Raw genomic sequence first — 27,789 nt, 5'->3', positions numbered from 1 at the left:
ATGAGACCGACTGGTTTTCTTTTGTCCCTGGGAGAAGTTATTAATAATCCCCAGGACCTGGCACTGTTGGTTGGGAGTCCCAAAGCAGATATAGAGAGGGAGGGAGAGAGATAGAGAAGGTTGGTGGTAGAGGGAGGGAGAGAGATAGAGAAGGTTGGTGGTAGAGGGAGGGAGAGAGATAGAGAAGGTTGGTGGTAAAGGGAGGGAGTGAGATAGACAAGGTTGGTGGTAGAGGGAGGGAGTGAGATAGACAAGGTTGGTGGTAGAGGGAGGGAGAGAGATAGAGAAGGTTGGTGGTAGAGGGAGGGAGAGAGATAGAGAAGGTTGGTGGTAAAGGGAGGGAGTGAGATAGACAAGGTTGGTGGTAGAGGGAGGGAGTGAGATAGACAAGGTTGGTGGTAAAGGGAGGGAGAGAGATAGAGAAGGTTGGTGGTAGAGGGAGGGAGAGAGATAGAGAAGGTTGGTGGTAGAGGGAGGGAGAGAGATAGAGAAGGTTGGTGGTAGAGGGAGGGAGAGAGATAGAGAAGGTTGGTGGTAGAGGGAGGGAGAGAGATAGACAAGGTTGGTGGTAGAGGGAGGGAGTGAGATAGACAAGGTTGGTGGTAGAGGGAGGGAGTGAGATAGACAAGGTTGGTGGTAGAGGGAGGGAGTGGAGGGAATGGAGGAGGTGTAACAGCATTGTTTCTGTCCTTCTACTCGCCCCAATCTGGGCTTGAACCAGAGACCCTCTGCATACATCGACAACAGTCACCTTCGAAGCATCGTTACCTATCGCTCCACAAAAGCCTTGCAGAGCAAGGGAAACAACTACTTCCAGGTCTCAGAGCGAGTGATGTCACCGATTGAAACGCTCCTAACTAGCTAGCAATTTCACACCGGTTATAGAGGCATGAGGTATCCTCTTTGATGGGATTCTCCCTATTCAGTTACTACTCCCAACAACTCTCACGTCCTTAGTGGAAGGCCACAGATGGTGGCTTGGCTCCCTTTTGAAGACTATAGTGCTGTTGTTGCTCATAGTATCCTGGCGCCGAAGATCATGGCTGACATTTTACATTCTCCAAACCGATTGTGCTATTTTTTATTTTTTTTACGTATTTTTTAAATTATTGTGTACATAATGTTGCTGCTACCATTTCTTATGACCGAAAATAACTTTTAACCAGATCCACGCCTTTTGAGTGAAGAAAAAAGGCCAGAAAAGGGGCCGCAGATCGGGCAGCCTTCTGAGAACCCGGAGGCTAGCGAGTAAACTCCCACTGCCATCCTTTCTTCTTGCTAACTTGCAATCATTGGAAAATAAAATTCATGACCTACAATGAAGATTATTCTACCAACGGGACATTAAAAACTGTAACATCTAACATCTTATGTTTCACCGAGATGTGGCTGAACGGAGATACAGACAATATAGAGCTAGTGGGATTTTCCATGCACTGGCAGAACAGAGACGCTACCTCTGGTGGGGTGAGGGTGTGTGTCTATTTGTCAATTACAGCTAGTGCGCGATGTCTAATATTAAAGAAGTCTCGAGGTATTGCTCACCTGAGGTAGAGTACCTTATGATAAGCTGTAGACCACACTATCAACAAAGAGAGTTCTCATCTGTATTATTCGTAGCCGTCTATTTACCACCACAGAACGAAGCTGGCACTAAGACCGCTCTCAACCAACTCTATAAGGCCATAAGCAAAGAAAATGCTCTCCCAGAAGTGGTGCTCCTGGTGGCCAGGGACTTTAATGCAAATTTTTACCAGCATGTCACATGTGCAACCAGAGGGGAAAAAAATCCTAGACCACCTTTACTCCACACACAGAGATGCATACAAAGCTCTCCCCCGCACTCCATTTGGCAAATCTGACCACAATTCTATCCTCCTGATTCCTGCTTACAAGCAAAAACTAAAGCAGGAAGTACCAGCTCAATACGGAAGTGGCCAGATGACGGGAATGCTACACTAAAGGACTGTTTTGCTAGCACAGACTGGAATATGTTCCGGGATTCATCCAGTGGCATTGAGGAGTACACCACCTCAGTCATCGGCTTCATCAATAAGTGCATCGATGATGTTGTCCCCACAGTGACTGTACGTAAATATCCAAACCAGAAGCCATGGATTACAGGCAACATCCGCATCGAGCTAAATGCTTGAGCTGCCGTTTTCAAGGAGCGGGAGACTAATCCAAACGCTTATAAGAAATCCCGCTATGCCCTCAGACGAACCATCTAACAAGCAAAACGTCAATACAGGATTAAGATGGATTCCTATTACACCGGCTCTGATGCTCGTCGGATGTGGCAGGGCTTGAAAACTGTTACGGAAAGGGAAACTCAGACGCAAGCTTCCCAGTGACGCCAGCCTACCAGACAAGTTAAATGCCTTTTATGCTCGCTTCGAGGCATGCACGAGACCACCAGCTGTCCTTGATGACTGTGTGATAACGCTCTCGGTAGCCGATGTGAGCAAAACCTTTAAACAGGTCAACATTCACATTCACAGCTGGGCCAGACGGATTACCAGGACGTGTTCTCAAAGCATGCACGGACCAACTGTCAAGTGTCTTCACTGACATTTTCAACCTCTCCCTGACCGAGTCTGTAATACCTACATGTTTCAAGCAGACCACCATAGTCCTTGTGCCCAAGGAAGTGAAGTTAACCTGCCTAAATGATTACTGCCCCGTGGCGCTCACGTCAGTAGCCATGAAGTGCTTTGAAAGGCTGGTCATGGCTCACATCAACAGCATCCTCCCGGACACCCTAGACTCACTCCAATTTGCATACTGCCCCAACAGATCCACAGATGACGCCATCTCAATTGCACTCCACACTGCCCTTTCTCACCTGGACAAAAGGAACACCTATGACTACAGCTCAGCGTTCAACACCATAGTGCCCACGAAGCTCATCACTAAGCTAAGGACTGGGACTAAACACCTCCCTCTGCAACTGGATCCTGGACTTCCTGAAGGGCCGCACCCAGGTGGTAAGAGTAGGCAACACCACATCTGCCACGCTGATCCTTAACACTGGGACCCTCAAGGGGTGTGTACTTAGTACCCTCCTGTATTCCCTGTTCACCCACGACTGCGTGGCCAAAAACGACTCCAACACCATCATTAAGTTTGCTGACAACACAACAGTGGTAGGCCTGATCACCGACAAATATGAGACGGCCTATAGGGAGGAGGTCAGAGAACTGTCAGTGTGGTGCTAGGACAACAACATCTCCCTCAATGTGAGCAAGACAAACGAGCTGATCGTGGACTACAGGAAAAGGCCCCCATTAACATTGACGGGGCTGTAGTGGGGCGGGTTGAGAATTTCAAGTTCCTTGGTGTCCACATCACCAACAAACTATCATAGTCCAAACATACCAAGACAGTCGTGAAGAGGGCATGGGCCCCCAGATTCTCAAATGGTTTTACAGCTGCACCATCGAGAGCATCCTGACCGGTTGCATCACCGCCTGGTATGGCAACTGCTCGGCATCTGACCATATGGCGCTACAGAGGGTAGTGCGAACGGCCCAGTACATCACTGGGGCCAAGCTTCCTGCCATCCAGGACCTATATAATAGGCGGTGTCAGAGGAAAGCACATAAATAAAATGGTCAGAGATTCCAGTCAGCCAAGTTATAGACTGTTTTCTCTGCTACCGCATGGGAAGCGGTACCGGAGCACCAAGTCTAGGACCAAAAGGCAGCTTTTACGCCAAAGCCATGATGCCATAAGACTGCTGAACATTTTATAAAATCGCTACAGGACAATTTACATTGACCCTCCCATCTCTTTTGTGCACTGCTGCTACTCGCTGTTTGTTTGTTATCTATGCATTGTCACTTCACCCGCAACTACATGTACAGATAACCTCAACTAGCCTGTACCCCCGCACACTGACTCGGTTCTGGTGCCCCCTGTATATAGCCTCGTTATTGGTATTGTTATTGTGTTACTTTTTATTACTACTTTTTTATTTTAGTCTACTGTTGGTTAAGTGCTTGTAAGTAAGCATTTCACAGTAAAGTCTACACTTGTTGTATTCGGTGCATGTGACAAATGAAGTTTGATTTGAATAGAATATGAATGAGTTACACAGACAGGCTCAGCAACTTCACTTCCAAGGATGGGTGGGATTGAGAAATTGTTTGGTTAAGAAAAAGGGAGAGAGAATGTGACAAAACATCACCAAAACTATTTATTGACTAATTTGAAAGTAATTCTTTAGGGCGTTTTCCAAATTGCAAGAAAACTTGTGCATTATAAAGCAAAGTAAAAGTCGTATTTTAAGACTGAAATGTCCAACGATTCAATTTAGTATAATTCACTGTCATTTTCTTCAGTGTGCTAAAAAAAACAACTGTAATGAAAATTACAGAATCCAGTTGGGGAAAATACGCAAATTACAGCTAACACTGGAAACAAAAACAGAACACAACAATGGCATTCACCCCGTCTCGCCCTCCCTGCAGCCCTGCCAGTCGACCAATCACAGAGGAGCGCTCTCAGTCATTGAACCAATGACAGAGCGGCTCCAGTGTGAGACATTCCAAGCATGGGCCCTAAAGGAAGTCCAGTCTGCCCAATCGCAGACCCCAGTCCCAGAACTCAGTCCCAGACATGGGCTGGCTATATTCCACTGACCATCGACAAGCAGCCACATTCCTCCAGAAGTCCTCCTCTTCCAAAGCCTGACGTCTGGCTAATCAGTGACCGGCATTGTGTCTCCTGAGATCTGTCAGGGCCTCACAGCTCTGCCACCTCTGCTGAATTCATTACACCCCTCTCCACATCTCTGTCCCCCTCCTGCCCCCTCCATTCCCCAGACACTGGTCTTGCATAACCCATTTACTGAGACAGTCACATTGCATTAGATTAGTGGTCACAAAGCGCAGGTTGACACATAGAGAAAGACAGAGGGAGAAATAGAGTTCTATGTTCATGGAAACAAACTGACACACTCCAGACTCTGGTTCTATGGCTGAGAGGATGGAAGTGGAAATCAGGGCTTAGAGCACAGCCCATTATCAGCCTGAAAACGTCATCCTGGCACATTTTTGCAAAAAGGTCAAATGTCACAGCAGCTGACGTTTTTCTTAATACATTGCAGTCAAGGGGAAAATATGTGTCACAGGGTTGATGTTTTTCTCAATACATAGCCATCAAAGGGAAAAGATGAGCTTTAACCAATTTTATCTTATGTCAATAAATTGCAGTCAATGGGAAAAAATGAGTGTCACAGGGTTGAGACCTAAGTGAATAAATTGCTTTCAATGGGGGAAGACCTTCAACACAATATGGAGATATAAGGAAGGCATCACAGGCATGACACCTCCCTCGTTCTGTTAAGGCTGTGTAAGGCAGGCGAAGTCAGGTGCAGGAGAGCAGAGTAGAGTAAACAGGCACACTTTTATTCCAGTCAAAAAATAGTCACAACATGACATCTAAGTGCCCAAAAAACACGGAACATGAATACAAAAGCTTGCGCGTGAACATACACCATTCACAATAAACAATTACACACAAAGACATGGAAGGGAACAGAGGACTAAGTACATGCAGTGTGATTATGGAATGAAAACCAGGTGTGTATGAAACAAGACAAAACAAATGGATATATGAGAAATAGAGCGGCGATGGCTCTCTCCCTCCCTCTCTCTCTTCTCTCTTTCTCCCTTCTTCACCTTCTCTTACTCTCCCCCTTCTCCCCCTCCATTCTATGTCCCTACCCCCCTCTATACTATTTATCTTACTCCTCTCTCTACCTCCTTTTTCTCCTACCTCCATCTCTCTCAACTTTCCCACCTCCACAGACAGGATATTGATGATATGCATCAAGGTTATTGGCACATACTAAGTCTATACATTGCAGTCAAGGCAAAAACATTGGTGATAAAGCTACAATGGGTAAATTGGTGAAAGACACGGGCAGACGGACGGACAGACAGACCTATAAACATGCCCACATCCCAGCTCAACCCTAGCCATAACCCTAACCCTATTAATAGCCCTCCACTTCTTGGCTCTTGGAGTTAGGGTTGAGCTGGGAGTTGATATGAAGCTAGGGTTAGGGCCTCAACCCTTGACATAATCCAAACCTGAATCCAATTAACAATGATTTAATTTGCCCCTCCCTCCACTACATTGCAGAAAGTATACTAGACCTATCTACTTCCGGCGCCGACAGAGATGGCCGCCTCGCTTCGCGTTCCTAGGAAACTATGCAGTTTTTTGTTTTTTTACGTGTTATTTCTTACATTAGTACCCCAGGTCATCTTAGGTTTCATTACATACAGTCGAGAAGAACTACTGAATATAAGATCAGCATCAACTCACCATCAGTACGACCAAGAATATGTTTTTCGCGACGCGGATCCTGTGTTCTGCCTTACAAACAGGACAACGGAGTGGATCCTATGCAGCGACCCAAAAAAACGACTCCGAAAGAGAGGGAAACGAGGCGGTCTTCTGGTCAGACTCCGGAGACGGGCACAGCGCGCACCACTCCCTAGCATTCTTCTTGCCAATGTCCAGTCTCTTGACAACAAGGTTGATGAAATCCGAGCAAGGGTAGCATTCCAGAGGGACATCAGAGACTGTAACGTTCTTTGCTTCACGGAAACGTGGCTTACTGGAGAGACGCAATCCGAAGCGGTGCAGCCAACAGGTTTCTCCACGCATCGCGCAGACAGGAAAAAACATCTTTCTGGTAAAAAGAGGGGCGGGGGCGTATGCCTTATGACTAACGTGACATGGTGCGATGAAAGAAACATACAGGAACTCAAATCCTTCTGTTCACCTGATTTTAGAATTCCTCACAATCAAATGTAGACCGCATTATCTACCAAGAGAATTCTCTTCGATTATAATCACAGCCGTATATATCCCCCCCCAAGCAGACACATCGATGGCTCTGAACGAACTTTATTTAACTCTCTGCAAACTGGAAACAATTTATCCGGAGGCTGCATTCATTGTAGCTGGGGATTTTAACAAGGCTAATCTGAAAACAAGACTCCCCAAATTTTATCAGCATATCGATTGCGCAACCAGGGGAGGAAAGACCTTGGACCATTGTTACTCTAACTTCCGCGACGCATATAAGGCCCTGCCCCGCCCCCCTTTCGGAAAAGCTGACCACGACTCCATTTTGTTGATCCCTGCCTACAGACAGAAACTAAAACAAGAGGCTCCCACGCTGAGGTCTGTCCAACGCTGGTCCGACCAAGCTGACTCCACACTCCAAGACTGCTTCCATCACGTGGACTGGGAGATGTTTCGTATTGCGTCAGATAACAACATTGACGAATACGCTGATTCGGTGTGCGAGTTCATTAGAACGTGCGTTGAAGATGTCGTTCCCATAGCAACGATTAAAACATTCCCTAACCAGAAACCGTGGATTGATGGCAGCATTCGTGTGAAACTGAAAGCGCGAACCACTGCTTTTAATCAGGGCAAGGTGTCTGGTAACATGACCGAATACAAACAGTGCAGCTATTCCCTCCGCAAGGCTATCAAACAAGCTAAGCGCCAGTACAGAGACAAAGTAGAATCTCAATTCAACGGCTCAGACACAAGAGGCATGTGGCAGGGTCTACAGTCAATCACGGACTACAGGAAGAAACCCAGCCCAGTCACGGACCAGGATGTCTTGCTCCCAGGCAGACTAAATAACTTTTTTGCCCGCTTTGAGGACAATACAGTGCCACTGACACGGCCTGCAACGAAAACATGCGGTCTCTCCTTCACTGCAGCCGAGGTGAGTAAGACATTTAAACGTGTTAACCCTCGCAAGGCTGCAGGCCCAGATGGCATCCCCAGCCGCGCCCTCAGAGCATGCGCAGACCAGCTGGCCGGTGTGTTTACGGACATATTCAATCAATCCCTATACCAGTCTGCTGTTCCCACATGCTTCAAGAGGGCCACCATTGTTCCTGTTCCCAAGAAAGCTAAGGTAACTGAGCTAAATGACTACCGCCCCGTAGCACTCACATCCGTCATCATGAAGTGCTTTGAGAGACTAGTCAAGGACCATATCACCTCCACCCTACCTGACACCCTAGACCCACTCCAATTTGCTTACCGCCCAAATAGGTCCACAGACGATGCAATCTCAACCACACTGCACACTGCCCTAACCCATCTGGACAAGAGGAATACCTATGTGAGAATGCTGTTCATCGACTACAGCTCGGCATTCAACACCATAGTACCCTCCAAGCTCGTCATCAAGCTCGAGACCCTGGGTCTCGACCCCGCCCTGTGCAACTGGGTACTGGACTTCCTGACGGGCCGCCCCCCAGGTGGTGAGGGTAGGCAACAACATCTCCTCCCCGCTGATCCTCAACACTGGGGCCCCACAAGGTTGCGTTCTGAGCCCTCTCCTGTACTCCCTGTTCACCCACGACTGCGTGGCCACGCACGCCTCCAACTCAATCATCAAGTTTGCGGACGACACAACAGTGGTAGGCTTGATTACCAACAACGATGAGACGGCCTACAGGGAGGAGGTGAGGGCCCTCGGAGTGTGGTGTCAGGAAAACAACCTCACACTCAACGTCAACAAAACTAAGGAGATGATTGTGGACTTCAGGAAACAGCAGAGGGAACACCCCCCTATCCACATCGATGGAACAGTAGTGGAGAGGGTAGCAAGTTTTAAGTTCCTCGGCATACACATCACAGACAAACTGAATTGGTCCACTCACACAGACAGCATCGTGAAGAAGGCGCAGCAGCGCCTCTTCAACCTCAGGAGGCTGAAGAAATTCGGCTTGTCACCAAAAGCACTCACAAACTTCTACAGATGCACAATCGAGAGCATCCTGGCGGGCTGTATCACCGCCTGGTATGGCAACTGCACCGCCCTCAACCGTAAGGCTCTCCAGAGGGTAGTGAGGTCTGCACAACGCATCACCGGGGGCAAACTACCTGCCCTCCAGGACACCTACACCACCCGATGTCACAGGAAGGCCATAAAGATCATCAAGGACATCAACCACCCGAGCCACTGCCTGTTCACCCCGCTATCATCCAGAAGGCGAGGTCAGTACAGGTGCATCAAAGCTGGGACCGAGAGACTGAAAAACAGCTTCTATCTCAAGGCCATCAGACTGTTAAACAGCCACCACTAACACTGAGTGGCTGCTGCCAACACACTGACACTGACTCAACTCCAGCCACTTTAATAATGGGAATTGATGGGAAATGATGTAAATATATCACTAGCCACTTTAAACAATGCTACCTTATATAAATGTTACTTACCCTACATTATTCATCTCATACGCATACGTATATACTGTACTCTATATCATCGACGGTATCCTTATGTAATACATGTATCACTAGCCACTTTATACTATACTATGCCACTTTGTTTACATACTCATCTCATTTGTACATACTGTACCCGATACCATCTACTGTATCTTGCCTATGCTGCTCTGTACCATCACTCATTCATATATCCTTATGTACATATTCTTTATCCCCTTACACTGTGTACAAGACAGTAGTTTTGGAATTGTTAGTTAGATTACTTGTTATTACTGCATTGTCGGAACTAGAAGCACAAGCATTTCGCTACACTCGCATTAACATCTGCTAACCATGTGTATGTGACAAATAAAATTTGATTTGATTTGATTTGAAAGGTAGGCCTTGAAGCCTGACCTAAAGTTAGTGTGCTTTTGAGTGACATCAACAGAACAAACTAAATGTATGGAATCGTTCAACAGACACTTTAGATGAACCCAAACCTACATCTGACTATGAGAAATGAACTCTTCACAGTAAAAACTTGGTCCCACAGAGAACAAGGCCTTTCTTCCATAGAAAAGCATTACCTACAGCCCTCTATTAACCACGCCCCTGTTGACTGGGATTGACTGTGATTGATCTAGCTATCCATCCTTGCACTGTCACTCCCTGACCTTAGAGAGACTTAGAGAGACTTTTTATTTCTCTCTTTATTTCTCTATTTGTTTAGGTCAGGGTGTGATTTGAGTGGGCATTCTAGTTTTTCTATTTCTTTGTTGGGCGTGTATGGTTCCCAATCAGAGTCTATCGTTGTCTCTGATTGGGGATCATACTTAGGCAGCCTTTTTTCCACCTTTAGTTTCTGCACCTTTAGTTTCTGCACTACATGTAGCTTTACATTCGTTTTTTTGTTGTATTTTGACGTTTTTTCAGTGTCCTTTATTTATTTATTTTTTATTTTTTTTACCCCTTTTTCTCCCCAATTTCGTGGTATCCAATTGTTAGTAGCTACTATTTTGTCTCATCGCTACAACTCCCGTACGGGCTCGGGAGAGACGAAGGTTGAAAGTCGTGCGTCCTCCGATACACAACCCAACCAAGCCGCACTGCTTCTTAACACAGCGCACATCCAACCCGGAAGCCAGCCGCACCAATGCGCCGGAGGAAACACCGTGCACCTGGCCACCTTGGTTAGCGCACACTGCGCCCAGCCCGCCACAGGAGTCGCTGGTGCGCGATGAGACAAAGACACCCCTACCGACCAAGCCCTCCCTAACCCGGGCGATGCTAGGCCAATTGTGCGTCGCCCCACGGACCTCCCGGTCGCGGCCGGTTACGACAGAGCCTGGGCACGAACCCAGACTCTGATGGCACAGCTGGCGCTGCAGTACAGCGCCCTTAACCACTGCGCCACCCGGGAGGCCCCTTTCGGTATCATTTAAATAAAAGTAAAATGTACTCCTACCACGCTGCTCCTTGGTCTAATCCATCTCTAAACGATCGTGACATGCACACAACCTTGTAGGGATGCCCTTGGTTGAGGTTCAGTTTCTTGTGGAAACAGGAAGAGTCTTAATTAAAGGGATACTTGGCAGAGACATAAAATTGTATCCACGAGTTCATCGGACTCTCATTGTCAAGATCCTGAAATAACCCTTTAATCCTCAACATGGTCCTTCATTCTCTCGCTGCAGTTACACAAATACATTGTCTTCCATCCTCTCTGTAGAGCGGTCAATTGTTAACATAAAGACTTGAAACTCAAGGCATCGTTAAAGAGTCTCTCCGTACATTGAATTTCAGCTTCCTGCTATTACAGGAAGTTACTTAATTGGGGGTCATTGGGGCCGTTTCGAAGGGTTAAAAAGGTTTAATCTTCCCTAATGTTACATATTTGTGACCGGGGAGCAGTCATGACCCGGCATATGAAATTTGAAGTCTATTGACCCAAGAGCATTTTTTTAAACCTCCATTGGACACAATCGTCTTGTTATTAATTCTTAATTGAATTTTGAAGAGGATATTGGTCAATTTTTAAAAACTTTTTAAAATGTCTGTCTGCCTGCCTTTCTGTCTCTGTCTGCCTGTGTCTGTCAGCCTGTCTGTATGTCAACCTGCCTGTCGGCCTTCCTGCCTGCCAGCCTGCCTGCCTGTCTGTCTGTCTGTCTGTCTGTCTGTCTGTCTGTCTGTCTGTCTGTCTGTCTGTCTGTCTGTCTGTTTGTCTGTCTGTCTGTCTGTCTGTCTGTCTGTCTGTCTACTTGCCTGTTTGCCTGCCTGTGTCCTGTCTCTCAGCCTATCTGAGTGAATGGAGAGGGGGGTGGGAGAGAGAAGAGAGGGAATGAGGGAGGGGGAGAGAGGGGAGAGAGAGAGTCAACAGACATATAGAGGTGGGGGAGAGAGAATTGGGGGAGTGAGGGAGGGAGGGAGGGGGAGAAAGGGGAGAGAGTAGAGAGAGAGTCAACAGACAGACAGAGGTGGGTGAGAGGAGGGAGATAGAAGAGGGAAAGGGAGAGAGAGAGAGAGATGAGAGGAAAGAGAGGCAGGGTAAGGAGGGAGAGAGAATGGGGGGAGGAGGGAGAGAGAAGGTGAGAGTGAGGGAAGGGGTGAAGGAAGGAGAGAGAGGAGGGGGAGGGAGGGAGGGAAAGTAGGTGGGAGTGGGAATGGAGGGGGAGGAGGGAGGGAGAGAGAGAGGGAAGGAGAGAGAGACTCATCTTTTCAAATTGACTGCAATGTGTTGAGAAAAATATCAGATTACCGTAACCTTTTGTCTTTTTGCAAAAATGTGCCAAAATGAAGATTTCCTATGATATTATGTTGTAGAGCAATATGGTACACTCTTAGAAAGAAAAAGGTGCTATCTAGAACCTTAAAAGTTTCTTCGGCTTTCCACATAGGAGAACCCTTTGAAGAACCTTTTTTGGTTGCAGGTAGAACCCTTTTTGGTTGCAGGTAGAACCCTTTCTAGAGTGTATAGCTGTGCAGTGCTTACACTGTTTCAGCTGTCGCTACAACATATGTCGTTCCAGTTCAGATACAGTACGCTCCTTGTTAATGTTTTAATGATCTGTTGCTAACCCAGTAATGGCATTGAGCCTCATTTACCAGTTACTGGGAATTGGAAAAGGGAAATGAGAGATTCCAATTTTTTTCAACTGCGTCTCCAGTGACGGATTTTACTGACTGATCTCTCACATTCAGTCTATCTGATCGTGATCCTGATCTGTGTAGTTACCTGTGTGTGTGTGTTTTGTTGTTATAGGTGGACAGCTGGGCTCTGGGGGTGCTCCTATACACCCTGGTCTATGGGACCATGCCGTTCGATGGAGGAGACCACAAGAACCTCATCCGCCAGATCAGCAACGGAGAGTACAGAGAGCCCACCCAGTCCTCAGGTACAGATCAATACCCTCTACCTACAGTTTGAGACAGGGATACCCAATTACATTCCTCTGTGGGCCGAAGTTTCCTTGGTCGGGGGGTCACAACATTGTTATAAATCATTTGTACACTGCAAATTGAGTGCAAGAATCCCAAACAGAATCATTTCAAACCTTGATTCCATTGGGATCACATATGCCTCTCTATTTATGCGTGGGAATACTTGGGAACAGAATCCCTCAATTAAAATCACTTTGAGCTGATTTTCTGGTGATTTTACAGTCTTTTATGTCCAACAACTATTATTTTTTTTGAAGATTTTGGCAGGACGCCTTTTGGGAAACCCTGGTCTAAGATCTAGTTTCCCTCTACACACTAAATATAATGATTATTAGATAATAAATGCTCTGCAGCAAAAAACAACAGTGAAGTGTAACCCAGCTCCTACATACCCCCTGTTGTGCTCAAATCCAGAATGTTAAACTATGCTCCCCTCCTGTTTCCCCTCCCAGATGCCCGTGGTCTGATCCGTTGGATGTTGATGGTGAACCCAGAGCGGCGGGCAACGGTGGAAGACATCGCCAACCACTGGTGGGTCAACTGGGGCTGGAAGAGCAGCGTGTGCGACTGCGAGACCCAGCGGGACAATGGCACCTCCTCTCCCATGCTTGCCCGCTTCATTGACTGGCAGAACCGCACAGAGCCCTGGCCGGGCAAACCCACCGCCCTGCTGCCCCTGGTCCTCCGCCAGCGCCCCAAGAAGTCCAAGAAAGAGAACGAGGTGGGAGATGGGCCCCACGGTGGAGGGGAGGGGGAGAAGCCCGGGCTGAAGAGGCCCAAGGGGATCCTGAAGACCCGGCTGATGGAGAAGCAGCATTCGCCCAGCCTGGAGGAGGTGGAGCTGGGGAGTGGTGGAGCGATGATGGGCCTCAGGCCAGCCGAGGGAGAACCAGGCTGCTCTAGCCCCGACAGAGAGGAGGAAGAGGAAGAGCCCGCCCTGGCAGGGGGCTCGCCGGCCAAGATGGTGCCCACCCTTCCCAGGAAGGGCATCCTGAAGAACAACCAACAACGGGAATCAGGGTACTACTCCTCCCCGGAGCGCAGTGAGTCCTCCGAGCTGCTAGTGGGTGCCACCATGTCCCTGGTTGCTGCCTGCAGCTCCCCGCCCAGGAGAGTGGTGGGGAGGAAGGGCATCTTGAAGCGCAACGGGAAGTATTCCACCTACAGCGGCCCTCCCTCAGCTGGTGCTCTCGGGGACCCCTCCCAGGGCGACTCTGGCCTGTCCCGTAGCCAGAGCCGTCCATCCAGCATGGTGTTGGAGGATGGCGTCGTATCCCCCAGGCTGTCCCCCGACTGGCCCCCCACCGCCCCCCACCGCCCCAACATCAGGGCTTGTGTGTCAGCCGAAAACCTGCTGCAGCTGGCCAGTTTCAAGGGCTTCCAGGCAGCCCCTCTGCTCCACGGGTCAAAGTTCAGCCGGACCCCCAGACTGCGGGGGTCCCCGGGGGACAACGGCAGCTTCTCCCTGCTGGGGGACCTGGACGACATGACTCAGGTGTACCAGCAAGCCCTGGACATCAGCAGCAACCTCACCTAGCCGAGGAGGGGATAGAGGAGGCAGCCAGGTGGCCAGGCTGAGGCTGTAACATCTGTCTCTGTTGGTGTGTGTGTGTCTGTGTGTATGTGTGTACATGTATGTGTATGTCATTGACGACCAGTGACCCGTATGTTGCTGAGATAGCCTACCTAAACCTTTTGGAAGGTTATAGTTTTCTCACTGGGGTTCAAATCCTTGTTGGAAACTATATTATACACACACTCATACATACAATACATGACTATTATGCACTTCTCAGGCCAAAGGACATTCAGTTAGCAGGGTTTTCAAACGACGTGAGTGGAGTGAATAAACAACTGGCATGAGAGAATGCCGCCCAGCCTTCCTCCTCCATCCGCCCGTAGACTTTGCTGTGTTCAAATGTTTACATGTTCAGCAAAAGGCAAGTTAGAATCACATACGCAGCAACCAGAAACTGGTTGGCTCTCAAAGCGAACCATGAATTGAGTTTGAGTTTACAAAAGCACCTTAAAACTCACACAGAGCACATGTTTTTGTGATCTTTTACTTCATGTAAAAAACAAACCAGGGTCTTGCTCCATAATAACTGACGATGTTAACTATTTATTAATATTTGCATAGATTTAGTATGAATACAAAACTGGTGGGTTCTGGCAGTACTGGAATAGTCCAAAGCTCAATGTCTCCAACCCTTTGTGTGGATTGTGGAACTGACATATATAATTGTTATGTTACCCAAGGAAGTGAAACATGTATACATGATATATTAATATGGCTGCATATGTAAAAAATGTGGCTATGTATATCACCATAAAAGCGTATGTCCTATATATGAGCATATGATATTAGGGAATATGTAGGAAGTGCCTTTTAGGATCTAAATTAAATTATGTAAGTAATTTCCTGAAAGTGGAGCAGGATGGATGCAGGCCAACCTGTCACCATTTGTGCTGTTTTGATTCTTATACATGTGAATGTGGTGAGAGAGAGAGAGACCCAGGACCTTAACGGAACACACTGTGGTCTATTGCGTTACATAGTCACAGGTCAGGGGTCACACAATGGCCTATAGCCTTACACAGCCACATGTCAGGGGTCACACAATGGCCTATAGCCTTACACAGTCACAGGTCAGGGGTCACACAGACATTAAACAGCAGTTGAGATGAAACAGTCCCGTCTCCATCCCAAAATACACACTGTCAGGAATAAGAACCAAGCCCAGAAGGATGACAGAGTCTTAAACAATTAGACTTTTCGTGCAGTGCTTTCTTGCTTGATGTGTCAGCAGTTTGATGATTTGGTTAAACACAAGGCCTGGTCAGGCCAGCTCGAGGGGTCTGGAGCTGCTCACCTTAGAAGGTAGATGGCCCAGACACCCTCTCATAGTCCCGGAATGTTCCTGGCAAATAAACAGCCATGTCTGTGGTTGTTTTGTCTGTATGCCTGTAGTGCAGTGCTGGAGTTGCCTCTGCTGAGGCCTTCTCACTCAATTGGCATAACTTGGCTACAAGTCCTACCAGCTGGAAATGGCAGAGAAACCCTACAAGTCGTGTACACAATGCTCAGGTTGTTATCTGTGGATATTGTTATAGCCTAGTTTAATTTGTTTAAACCATCCCCCTCCAACTCCACAAAGGGCTTAGTAGAAGGATTTGTTTCAGTGCTCTGATGACACTGCACATTCCACAGACAATGGCTGGAGACGTGTTGGTGCGGGAGATGTTATCCGCATCGGTCAGGTGGGTTCTGTGGTCTGTGCTGTCAGGTTTCCAGCTGTGTGTACAGGGCCATTTTGTCAAAAAAGCACCATTAGCCAGCTATTGTTTTTATTAGAGGGAGGTATAGTGTAGTAGAGAGAAACATAATAATGGTAGAGAGAGGTAGAGAGTAGTAGAGATTTTAGAGGGAAACAAGTGTTTGAGTGAAAGAATGTTCTTAGTGAAGGTGAGATTTGAGAAGCCTTTCCTGTCGGAAAGGGTGAAAGAGTTGAGTTGCTGAGTTGAAGGAAACAGAGATGTAGACTAGAGAAAGTAACAGAGAAAGTGAGTTCTGAGTAGAAAGGATGGAAATGGAAAGTATTGTATTTAATTTTTTACCAAATATGAGAAGAAGCTTCATTGATGCAGGGGGTGAAATGGATTGGGTACTGTATGTGCCCCTGGAACCTTTATGATAGCTGGGAAACCCCATCTGAAAATGAATTCATTTTTGCAACAATAATAGCCTGACAGGCTTTTATTATGCTGTCACTTTTTTGTTAAGAGATTGTTTTAGGCCAAAAGCTAGAGGCTGGCAAAGCAACTTGTGTCATAGGCTGAGTGTGTTCTATGGAGTGTGTTTAGAATGGCCTTTTAAACTGGGATGGAGAGGGAGATCTGTGACTGATACATTGATTATACTGTATCATCAGAATATGTGTATGGAAAACCATAGCAACCCCCAAGCAACAGAATTAACATGTTGAATGATTTCAAAGGTCCGCTAGTGCAAAGTTCTGGTTATTGATTGAAACGACAGACCCGTTCTGTATTATATTGCATTTTATTGCCCTTTGTATTGCCTTTTATTGTCAACTGGATTTACAGTGATGAAATTATACTATGTTAGTATTTTGTTTTATTACGCTTCTGTTTTTGATTCTCCAAAATATAGAAACTTTATATTGCTTTATGTTATGGCAGAAAGTATTTCTTCCCTGAGTTTGGCCGTAAGAGATCAGGGGTCTGATCTGATGTCAGTGAGATCTCAGTGTTTCCCCTGTTTTTGGTACACCTGAGGGGTCAGAGCAGCTGACCTGAGTTCAGTCATGTTGCAGAGTGTTTACCTGTGAACTTACATCAAATCAAGAGTCAACTTACTAATACAGCCTGGTGGCCCAACCCCAGAGAACAGGGCATTTAAACCTACCCCCTCCCAAAGAAAGAGGTGCCCATTGACACCACCCAAAGGGGAAATCCATGGGTTGTTATTATGATAGTAATCTTTCTAACATGCTAACACATATTAAGCAACACAGAGATAAACACGTACATGTATGTGCCATCACATTGACAACCCCTTGTTTGATCCCAAAGAAGTAGTCAGAGTCCATCTGTACCAAAGCAAGGAGATCCGAAACGAAGGAATGACATCAGGAGAAAACAATGGAGAAAATCTGATTAAACTCTCTATCTGCCAAACTGGAAATAACTGGTGCATATACATTAGTTAGTAGCAGAAAGTCTAAGCATAGGAAAACTTGACTGGATATTGTTATTAAGACAGTAATAATAGTATTATTATGTTATTTAAGTATTATTTTTGTTGGCTATTGCCACGGTTATGATTTTGTTCTGGTATCAGTTGATGAACCTGGACTGCTAAGGTGGTTTAAGTTTAGTGGCGTTGCTATCTTTTATGATCATGTTTCATTTTATGAGAATGAGAATTATTATCAAGGTGTTTTTTATACTTGTATTTATTGGTGATTAAGCCATTTTCATTTGACGTATAAAGCTACTATGTTCATGATTTGGCCTGCTTGTGGGTGTGTTGACTGCATAAATGGAGAGATATCATTGTTTCAATGCGTATAGCATTGAGGGAGTGAAGATGACATTTCATTGTGAAAGCGTTGGTCAATATATCATGGTCAAGTATACCAATCAGATTTCATTATATATGACTAAGTCTTAAGAAATGTTCTTGGAAGGAACCAAATGTCATTGATCCCTCTACTTCAAACCATGCTTCTGTAGTACTGGACCAAGTCAAATAAATGGATCACGTTAAAGAAGTTGTTTCCTGTCTGACTTTGTGTATTCAGTGTTGTTCAGTTTCTATCTTTCTTGCTTTTATTGGCATTTAACTCCTACTGTAATCTACTTTTGAGAATTGGAAAAATATCTCAGAGAAACTTCAGAGACAGGAAATTGAGTAAGCGTGTCTGTCTGTCTTGGGGAGAAAGAATAGTCTGTTTTTGAGAGCAGAACAGAGACAAGTGGTTGGTAGTCAAGAGAGAACATTGCTGCTGTTAGGCTAATTTGATCCACATTTACTTTTAGGGGGAGTGGCTGGCTGGCTGGCTGATCTGGCCATAGGTAAGGAGTCTTTGGGGCTTCGGTGTTGATATGTGAGATGGCACACTTGCCTCATGTTGTCCAGACCAGACAGGGCAAAAGGCCCAGGAAGAGAAACTTGGTTTATCTACACTGATCTAGGAACCCCTAACCAAATCTCATTCTAGGTAGATAGCTAACTTTATTTCTAAACAGGGTATAATCTGTCACGTGAGATTATATCTACAGAAAGAGGTACTGTAGTTATTCCTCTCACATAGTTGAATTTATGTTTCGTGCCTCATATACTGTATGTAGCCTTCGGTGCCCAGAAAACAGTGTAAGAAAGTAAAACATTCATTAAACACCACTATGAATCAGTCTTTTTAATAAGTTTCTAGTTGTGGAGATTCCCGGTTTACCTAATATGTGTTTGGGAAAGCCTCAGAGGGAAAATAAGAGGTGAATGAACAAGAGCAGAGTGAGCAGTTGAGGGGAAGACGGCTCATGATAATGGCTGAAACGGAGCAAATGGAATGGCATCAAACACATGGAAACCATTTGATACCATTCCACTCATTCCGCTCAGCCATAAACACAAGCCCGTCCTCCCCAATTAAGGTTCCACCAACCTCCTGTGGCTTAGAGCCATCTTTACCTCAGTGCACTGAGAGCAATTTTCAGCCAATGGTTTCCGAAATGAACGGCAGGTCAGAACAGAGATAGGAAGTTACAAAACACTGTAGCTAGGTACTTAGAGTACAAAGGCATAATACAGCATTGTGTAATACATTGGATGTCTGTCATCTATGTAAGAGAATGCAGGCAGTCAGTGATGGCATGGATTAAAACGGCAATTTTCAAATCAGGACTGCACACAGTAACTACACCCTTGACATGATATTGACCTGAGTTTCAAAGGGATTTTTTCCCTTCTGGATTCTTCAGAAAAATCAGGTTAACTTTTTCACCCTCAAATAAAATGCAGCTGGCAAACTTTCTGAACTACTCCCCTTGCTGTTTAGGTAAGCCTGTGAGTATCCAGACTCAAACCCCCATCCGGTCCTTTACTTTGACCCTGAGTCTGCCTTGGAGAGATGGAAGTTGGCACACTAACTACACATTAGGGGCTTGATCCTACTTCAGCTTGCCTTGGAGGGTCCACTCTAAAGAGGCCACTGCTTTTCCCACTCTATTTAACTGAAATGTAAAGGACAAAAGACATCCCATAGAGAGTATTTTAGAATATAAAGAATCTATAACGTTTAATTAATACTTCAGTTAAGTTTACCAGTCTTTTGCTGAAGAAAAAGGGTTTTGAATGAGGTCAAGTGAGGAGCATTTCTACCTATAGAGCAAAAACAGCAGTTGAGATCTGGCATATCCAGATATGCCATTTGCCGCGTTTGGCTGCTGTTGCAGGCAGCTGGCAGGAACATTGAGGGTTTAGGCTGGGTGTTGTAAACGGAGCTGCCCGTTCATGGCAGGAAAAATAAACACAGTGCAGGGCCTAGAGCAGGCCTGGGTACAGGGAAGCGTGTGTTCCTCAGATGGCTGACACATATTGTTTTAAAAGGAGCTAGGGGCTGTGAGTGAAGGCCACTGTACATACATGCCGGTCACATTCAGATCTCCCCGGCATTCCTTTTCCTCTGAGCTGCTGTGATAACATTGTGAATGGAGGTGGAATAAGCCTCAATCCCTTTTCCATTCCCTCTGCTCTCCTCCTATCCTCTCTCATCTTTTGTTCCCCCTATCCTGCACTCGTCCCGCTCCCTCCCTGGCTCTCCTGGCCAGAGGACTATTTTTAGTGACGGCGCTGCTATTCTGGAATTTGATGCTGACTGGCTGCTGCTGGATGTCTGGGCGGCGATCTCTTCAGGAACGTCTGGCCTGCTCTCAAACCACTACAGAGCCGCAGCGCAGGGCGGACGGCCCGGGGCTCTGATTACAGACCCTGCTCTGCTCGCCTTCTCTTTCCTCTCCACCAGCGCAGAGCTACAGACCCAGAATAAAATAAAAGGAGAAGTGCATATGTGTCTATTTTTCTGTCTCTGGATCCAGTGTTTGTATGTTTTTGAGGAAACTCATGCTTGTATGATTTCATGTTGTTTATGATTGACTTCCGAAAAGGATGTGCTGCATGTGTGTGTGTGTGTGTGTGCATGTGTATGTACCCATGCGTGTGAGTGTGTGTGTGCGTGTGTGTGCGCGTGTGTGCGTGCGTGTGTGTGTGCCGTGTGTGTGTGGTCCATGAAAGAAAATAAGCAGCACTAATGTGACATTCTTCCTGTCTTGGATCAGCTTTTCAGTTTCAAAGAAAATTGTTTGCAGTGGAAGTAAAGACATCCAGCCCACCTGTTGTTCAGGATCGCTTAGATCCGCTGTAGCTTGTCTCTGTGCAGAGAGACACACTGTATGTCACTCAGCTACATCAGTGGACCAAATCTCTTCCACACGGCTAGTAAACCATAGAGGAACATGCTCTACAATGCTGGGGAACTCTGCAAGAACAGTCAATGTAGAGCAGCATTGACTAATTGATTGACCAAACAGAACTTTTGTGTACAGTATGTCAGTTGTTTGAAGGGAACTTCGCAAGAAACATAAATATACAGCAGTCGATTGAAGTCAATTGGTTGAATTGTCAAATAGTGCAAATTCAACGTGAAATCAAACAAATATGTCACCATGTCTTTGGATTTAGGTTAAAAGTTGGGTGAAAAATTGACAAAATTCCCTGATTACCTTTTTCAAATACAATACGCTTTCCACATTGATTCAACATAATCATACAGAACGATTTGGTTGAAATGACGTGGAAACCATGCTGATTCAACCAGTTTTTGCCCAGTGGGGAGTTTCAACATGACAGATAACAGTTTTGTAGAATCTCTCTCCTTCAGGCCAAATGAAAAGCCTAGGACATACCTCTCACACATGCTTAATACCATCGACCAGCCCTTCAGAATGTCCCCGAAAGTTCATCCGGTTTGAGAAGGGAAGGGATTCCTCCCAAGGGCAAGGGGTTTGGGCATGACCAGTAGCTTGACTGACAGCCAAGCTCATAAAGCAGTGCTACCTGGAGCCTTTCAGTTCTTCTGGAGATGACAATGGAATAGCACAGCAGCAAATAACTATTTAATTGGAATAGCAGTGTCAATTAAATACTGTGCATTGTAAGCCTATGCATGCTCAAGCTGATGAGAAAAAGAAAGCGTTTATTTTCTCAATCCCATCCATGTTCCTCTTAACATAGTGTGTGCATACAGTAAGAGAGCATGAAATGTGAACAGTCTGCTCTGTTAGCATGTAGCCTTCAATGTGTGTCCCAGTGGGCCTGGCTCCCAGTGCAGAAGAGGATGTGGGTTAGCTTCAGTATGCAGCTAGGCCGTGGAGATCGGCCGGCCCGGGCCAGAAGGGAGGAAGCCTGTCAGACAGACGCTGCTGTGGCCGATCCTGCCGGCTGGATGGGCCAGTTAGGTAACTAAACAGCCCTGCCATCTGCCTCTCCTCTCCTTTCCCATCCCCTCATCTCATTTCCTTTCCCTTTCTGTCCTTTCTCCCCTCCCCTCACCTCCTCTAATCTCCTCTCCTTTCCTCTCCTTTCATCTCTCCTCTCCTTTCCTTTCCCCTCCTCTCCTCTCCTTTCCTCTCTCCCCTCGTCTCCTCTCCTTTCCTATCTCCCCTAGTCTCCTCCCCTTTCCTCTCTCCTCACCTTTCCTCTCCTCTCTCCTATCCTCCCCTCCCTAGGGTGTGAAGAACAGAGGGAAGGCTGAGAAAGGGAAAGGAGTCTTGACCAGGGCCCAGAGATGTGCGGCCGGCCTGCCTGCAGCTCTGCACCTCTGGGACCCAGTCCTAGCCACAGGGTTTTAGCTGTGCTGGTTTTAGCTCATCCTTCAAATTGGCTTTTGTTTTGGGACCTTTCCCTTCCCCCCACCACCATCCTCTAGCTCACTCCTGCCTCCCAATAAAATGCAGCAGAATGGGCTAGATGGGCTAGATGCATCCCCCAGCTGGCTAGCATTCCTCTGGTTTCCACTTGTGTCTGCCTCTCCTTTTTTCTGGGTCTGTGTTTCTGTGATTAAAGTCTATTTTCCCCTCTTTCCATTCACTGACATTTTCCTTTCTGACACGCAATTTTTCAGCTGAAGTTTAAGTCTCAAAACTGGAGAAGGAAACTCCACTCACGATACTAGGCCTGAAATACAGGATAACAACAAAGGATAGACCTGCAACACTTCTGCTTGGGAATGTGCTCATTAGAAGGTAGAGGAGATCAGAAACAAGTCTAAAAGTGCCAGCTTTGTTAATGTTGTAGTTATCATAATAGAGATTCCATAGCACAATTTACGTTGATTTATAGGATTTTAGTCATACCAAGATGGGGTATGTGATAATGTACAGTACTGTACTGTCATATCCTCCATCCTCCATCCCTGACGCTCTTTCTCACGCTTTGCCATCTTGTTCCTGAAAAAATGGCTGTTGTTACATGCCCTTATCAAGACAGACTGCACATCTTCAAACTGTCATGATGATGATTGATGTGACCAGTCCAGGGGTGTGGCCTGCTAAGCAGGGGATGGAACCGGTACAGGGAACAGTACCGAAAACTGGAAAATAACAACATTTCCGAGGAACAAAAACAGAACCGAAAACGGAAGTGATCTAATCTGTTCCAGAAAAGAACTGGATTTTAAAAGCATGGGAACCGGTTAATAAAGTTATTTTACATTCCAGTCATTTTTTTCTAGTCCCACAAAATCACAACAAAGCACCTATGCAAAACCCTCCCTCTGTCACTCAGAAACTTCTAGTGTCTGCCTGCCAGCTGAAAATCTTTGCCAGTGTGTGTGTGCGTGTGTTGGCTGCCTGCACCTACCTCCTCCGAATCATAGGCTACTGTGCTGATTCAGAGGATAGGGAGTTTAATTAGAGAAGAATGGATACATTTATTCAATGCAATTAAGTATATTATAGTTATCATGTTTCACATTGGATATATTAACTACGAAAAAGTAAGACATGTTTTTAATCCTGCTTATTAGAGCTCTGGTCCAGCGTTATGCCAACTGTAGCAAGTTCAAAGGACATTCAACGTTTTGATATAATCAGCACTTTATTTTGCTGGTCAGAACAATGTAATGGAACAGAAAAACAAGTGGTTCTGTTCAGTTCCAACCCCTGCTGCTAAGTGTAGATGATTTGCTTGTTAGATGCTAAGAAACTCAGGTTTAGTTTAGCCTGCTAGCCACGTCAACAGACCTGTCCACTCCAAGACAACTGTCTGCTCTAAATACAATACAACTGTATTAATCCCCAAGTGGCTATTAGTTCGGGGCTGACAGGGTGCTTCAAACAGGACAAACACTCACTGAGAGTATAACAAATGTATATTAACACTTATTAAGGCATCAGTTAAAGGTGCATAGTGCAATTTAAGAAACTAAAACTTCATGTTAGCCACAATTTCTAATTAATTGCAGGGATAAACTATCTCTAGAATAGTCCCTAGGTCTTCCTCAATGGTCCTGTTAACCAAGCGGATGGCCTCGGGCACAAACAAGGCCCTGCGCCTATTAGTGGGGCACTTGAGACAGCGCAGGCGGGGTCCAACGGGGAGCAGTTGAAACTTCGGGTTGAAGACGTGGGTGCAGGCCTCCAGGATGTCATAGGTCTTCCTCCTGGCCTGCGAGGTCAGAATTCTGAGAGTCATACACCGGTGATCTTAGAAGAGGTAAGGGAATAAACAGAATGGGAATAAACAGAAAGGGAATAAACCAGTAACTAATATTGATTTAAAGACACTGAATGAGTTCAGTTTCCTGAGGAAGTATTGTCTCTGGTGAGCTTTTTTGATAATGGAATCTGTGTATGTTTTTCAAACATCATGGTGTCATCAAAGATGGTACCAAGATATTTATACCGGTCGGAAATGTCAACCTCCTCACCATGGATGATCACCTGGTCCATCTTGGGGGCTTCCTCCTGAAGTTGACAACCATTTCCTTCGTCTTGGAAACATTCAACTCCAGCAGCGCACTGTCACACCAGTCAATGAATTCCTAGAGGGCTGGGCCGTGGTCCTGCTCAGACCCTGAGAGGAGTGAGAGGAGGACTGTGTCACTGGCAAACTTCACAAGATTTCAGTGGGTGTCGGCACTCTGACAGTCATTGATGTAGAGAATAAACAGAAGGGGTGACAGTAGACACCCTTGTGGTGAACCTGTGCAAGTGAGTAGGGTGTCTGACATGGCATCAATTGCATAGACTCTCTAAGGCCTATGAGTTCAAAAACTGAAGCAGGATTGAAAATCTACACAGACCAAAACACATGATTGTCTACCAAGATCCCTTTCTAGCCTACATGCTGTAATGCTGATAGCTGGCTTGCAGAATCTGTTGAACTAGCGGCTCCAGGTTGCTTGACACCAGGGTGGTCTATGGGTGTCTACAGAACAAGGGGGAAAAGAGTGAGTATGTGGGGCCTGACATCCCCTATCCAGTTACAGCCCACCAAAGACACAGTGGTTCACATAAAACAACATGAGACACAAGGTAATGAAGTGCTAACAACTGAGGTAATCCCTCTCTCTCTCTCTCTATCTCTCTCTCTCTCTCTCTCTCTCTTTCTCTCTCTCTCTTTCTTTCTCTCTCTCTCTCTCTCTCTCTCTTTCCCTCTCCCTCTCCCTCTCCCTCTCTCTTTCTCTCAGAGCAGAGACCCTTCTCCTCATCGTCCTCCTCCCTCCCCCTCTCTGTCACATTCTGACCTTAGTTCCTTTGTTTTGTCTTTGTTTTAGTATGGTCAGGGCGTGAGTTGGGTGGGCAGCCTATGTGTGTTTTTCTATGTTGCGGTTTTGAGTTCAGCCCAGTATGGTTCTCAACCAGAGGCAGGTGTCGTTAGTTGTCTCTGATTGAGAATCATACTTAGGTAGCCTGGGTTTCACTTTTGAGTTGTGGGTGTTTGTTTCCGTGTGAGTGTTTGTTGCCACACGGTACTGTTTCGGTTTTCGTTCATGTTCACGTGTATTGTTTTGTATTTCATAGTGTTCAGTTATTGTCTTAAAATAAACGTTATGGACACTTACCACGCTGCGCATTGGTCCTCCGATCTTTCTCGCTACTCCTCCTCAGAAGAGGAGGAGGAATCCCGTTACACTCTCTCCTTTTGCACTAGGGTTCATGCCTTAATGCTCTCAGTCACGACCGTATGTCAACGTCAGATTATATAAGATCCCTTCAGAGAAATCCAGAGCAGGCGTGTGGGAATTGAGGGATCTTTGTGGCTTTATGGTTGTTCTGATGATGGTGGATTTAAGCAACACTCAGGGTGACCTATCCATACATCCTGGTTTAATTTGTAGGATGTAGTGTCTCAGACAGATACTGTATCTACCCCTCTTAATGGCTGCCATGATAGGGTGGAGGGTTTCAAACAAAAGCATCCACTCGGCAACTTCAGGTGAGTCCCGTTTGATGCTCACTTAAGGTGACAGCTGGAAACAGAGATGCTTTGCTCTTTGGGCACAGATACTATCTTCCCCTTCCCTGGCAGCCACAAGCATGGGGAATGTATTCTCCTAATGCCGAGAGTGAGTCGCCCATGAAAGATTCCCTTTATGACTGGAAGGTTTCTCTCTCTTTTTGTTTCTCCTCCCTTTTTTCTTCTTTTAAATAGCAGTGAAATGTTGAAGGAAAACAAATGAAAAGATAGCCCTTTGAAAATGTATCTGTCCCAGAAGCCCCCTCCCCCCTCTCAATCTTCCATCTCTCCCCCCATTCTGACCCCCTCATTTCAAATGTGCGGACTTGACAAAAACTATACTTCTCCCTTTTGCATGCAACACTCCAAACCTGTCTGGGGGTTGGTTGATTGGTTGAAGGGTAGAGGTAAGAGTAGAGTGAATGATGACCCATAAAAGGGGGGGGGGTGTATTGGAGTGGTCTGGATAGGAAATAAAGTCCGGAGTGGGGGGAGAGAACAAAGGGGGAATATGATGAAGGGATAAAGAGAGGGATAGAGAGCAGGAAAGACAGGGGGAAAAAAGAGAGAGAGGGGGAAAGGAGTCTTTGTTCTGGACAGCTGAAGAATATTAGAGGGTTCAGATGGTTTGAGTGCCAGGGGCTACGGGTGGAAGAGAGTCAGAGGGTGTGGAACAGAGCAACAAATGAGAGGGGTGCACGGCACGCCCCTGTGGTTTGAGGAGAGTGAGAGGAGGAAGACAATGGTAAACCCTGGAGAACAGAGAGAGAGAGAGGGGGAGAGAGAGAAAGAGGGAGTGAGAGAGAGAGAGATAGAGAGAGAGACTACCCACTGGGCACACACTGGTTGAATCAATGTTGTTTCCACGTCATTTCAATTACATTACGTTGAACTAACGTGAACTAGACGTTGAATTGACGTCTGTGCCCAGTGGGTCTGCTTTACATTCACATTAAAGGGGATATTCATATAATTTCCCAGTTGTTGAAGTGTTGCTTTTCTTCAAACCACTGTCTTTAAAACTAAAATCTCTCATCATCACTCTGGCAACGACTGCCATGTCTTGGTTCTCTTTCTGACTGCAGTAAAATAATTATACTTAGGTATTCAGGATCTGACAAACATCAAAGACAGTAATGCACACCTCCTACATGTCCCCTTCTCAAAAACAAAGATATTTCATAGGGTAATGATACACTACACTCAACTATGTGTTGAGCAGGGTGGGAAAGATTAGTGCGTTGATAGACATTCCTAACAACTGATGTCAACACAGTATTAGGAGTATACACTGAGTATACAAAACATTAAGAACATCGGCTCTTTCCATGAAATACACTACATATACAAAACTATGTACACACCCCTTAAAATTAGTGGATTTGGCTATTTCAGCCACACCCTTTGCTGACAGGTGTATAAAATCGAGTACACCGCCATGCAATCTCCATTGACAAACATTGGCAGTAGAATGGCCTTACCAAAGAGCTCAGTGACTTTCAACGTGGCACCATCACATGATGCCACCTTTCCAACAAGTCAGGTCATCAAATTTATGCCCTTCTAGAACTGCCCTGGTCAGCTGTAAGTGCTGTTATTGTGAAGTGGAAATGTCCAGGAGCTTCAACGGCTCAGCTGCGAAGTAATAGGCCACACAAGCTCACAGAATGTGACCACTGAGTGCTGAAGCGTGTAGGGCGTAATAATGGTCTGTCCCTGTCCACTCACTACCGAGTTCCAAACTGTCTCTGGAAGCAACATCAGCACAAGAACTGTTTGTCGGGAGCTTCATGAAATAGGTTTCCATGGCAGAGCAGCCGCACACAAGCCTAAGATCACCATGTGCAATGCCAAGCGTTGGCTGGAGTGGTGTAAAGCTTGTCACCATTGTACTCTGGAGCAGTGGAAACATGTTCTCGCGTGAGGAATCACGCTCCACGATCTCGCAGTCTGACAGACAAATCTGGGTTTGACCAGACTGGCCAGATTAATCCAGGTGAAAGCTATGATCTCTTATTGATGTCACTTGTTAAATCCACTTC

At 46.1% G+C, this 27,789-nt stretch overlaps 1 protein-coding gene across 1 annotated transcript in view; it reads left to right on the top strand.

Moving 5' to 3' along the window:
• Positions 1 to 17,999, top strand: part of LOC139406515 (NUAK family SNF1-like kinase 1) — a 43,828-nt gene extending 25,829 nt beyond the window's left edge. Inside the window, exons 6-7 of the mRNA XM_071149179.1 lie at positions 12,524 to 12,656; positions 13,155 to 17,999. Coding sequence (XP_071005280.1) covers positions 12,524 to 12,656; positions 13,155 to 14,239 — 1,218 coding nt within the window. The 3' untranslated portion in view covers positions 14,240 to 17,999. The remainder of the gene's footprint in view (positions 1 to 12,523; positions 12,657 to 13,154) is intronic.
• Positions 18,000 to 27,789: the final 9,790 nt, after the last annotated feature.

The sequence above is a fragment of the Oncorhynchus clarkii genome, chromosome 4 (genome assembly GCF_045791955.1).
Source record: "Oncorhynchus clarkii lewisi isolate Uvic-CL-2024 chromosome 4, UVic_Ocla_1.0, whole genome shotgun sequence".
Lineage (NCBI taxonomy): Eukaryota > Metazoa > Chordata > Actinopteri > Salmoniformes > Salmonidae > Oncorhynchus > Oncorhynchus clarkii.
The sequence above is the reverse complement of the archived record's forward strand: the minus strand, read 5'-3'. Positions and strand labels throughout refer to the sequence as shown.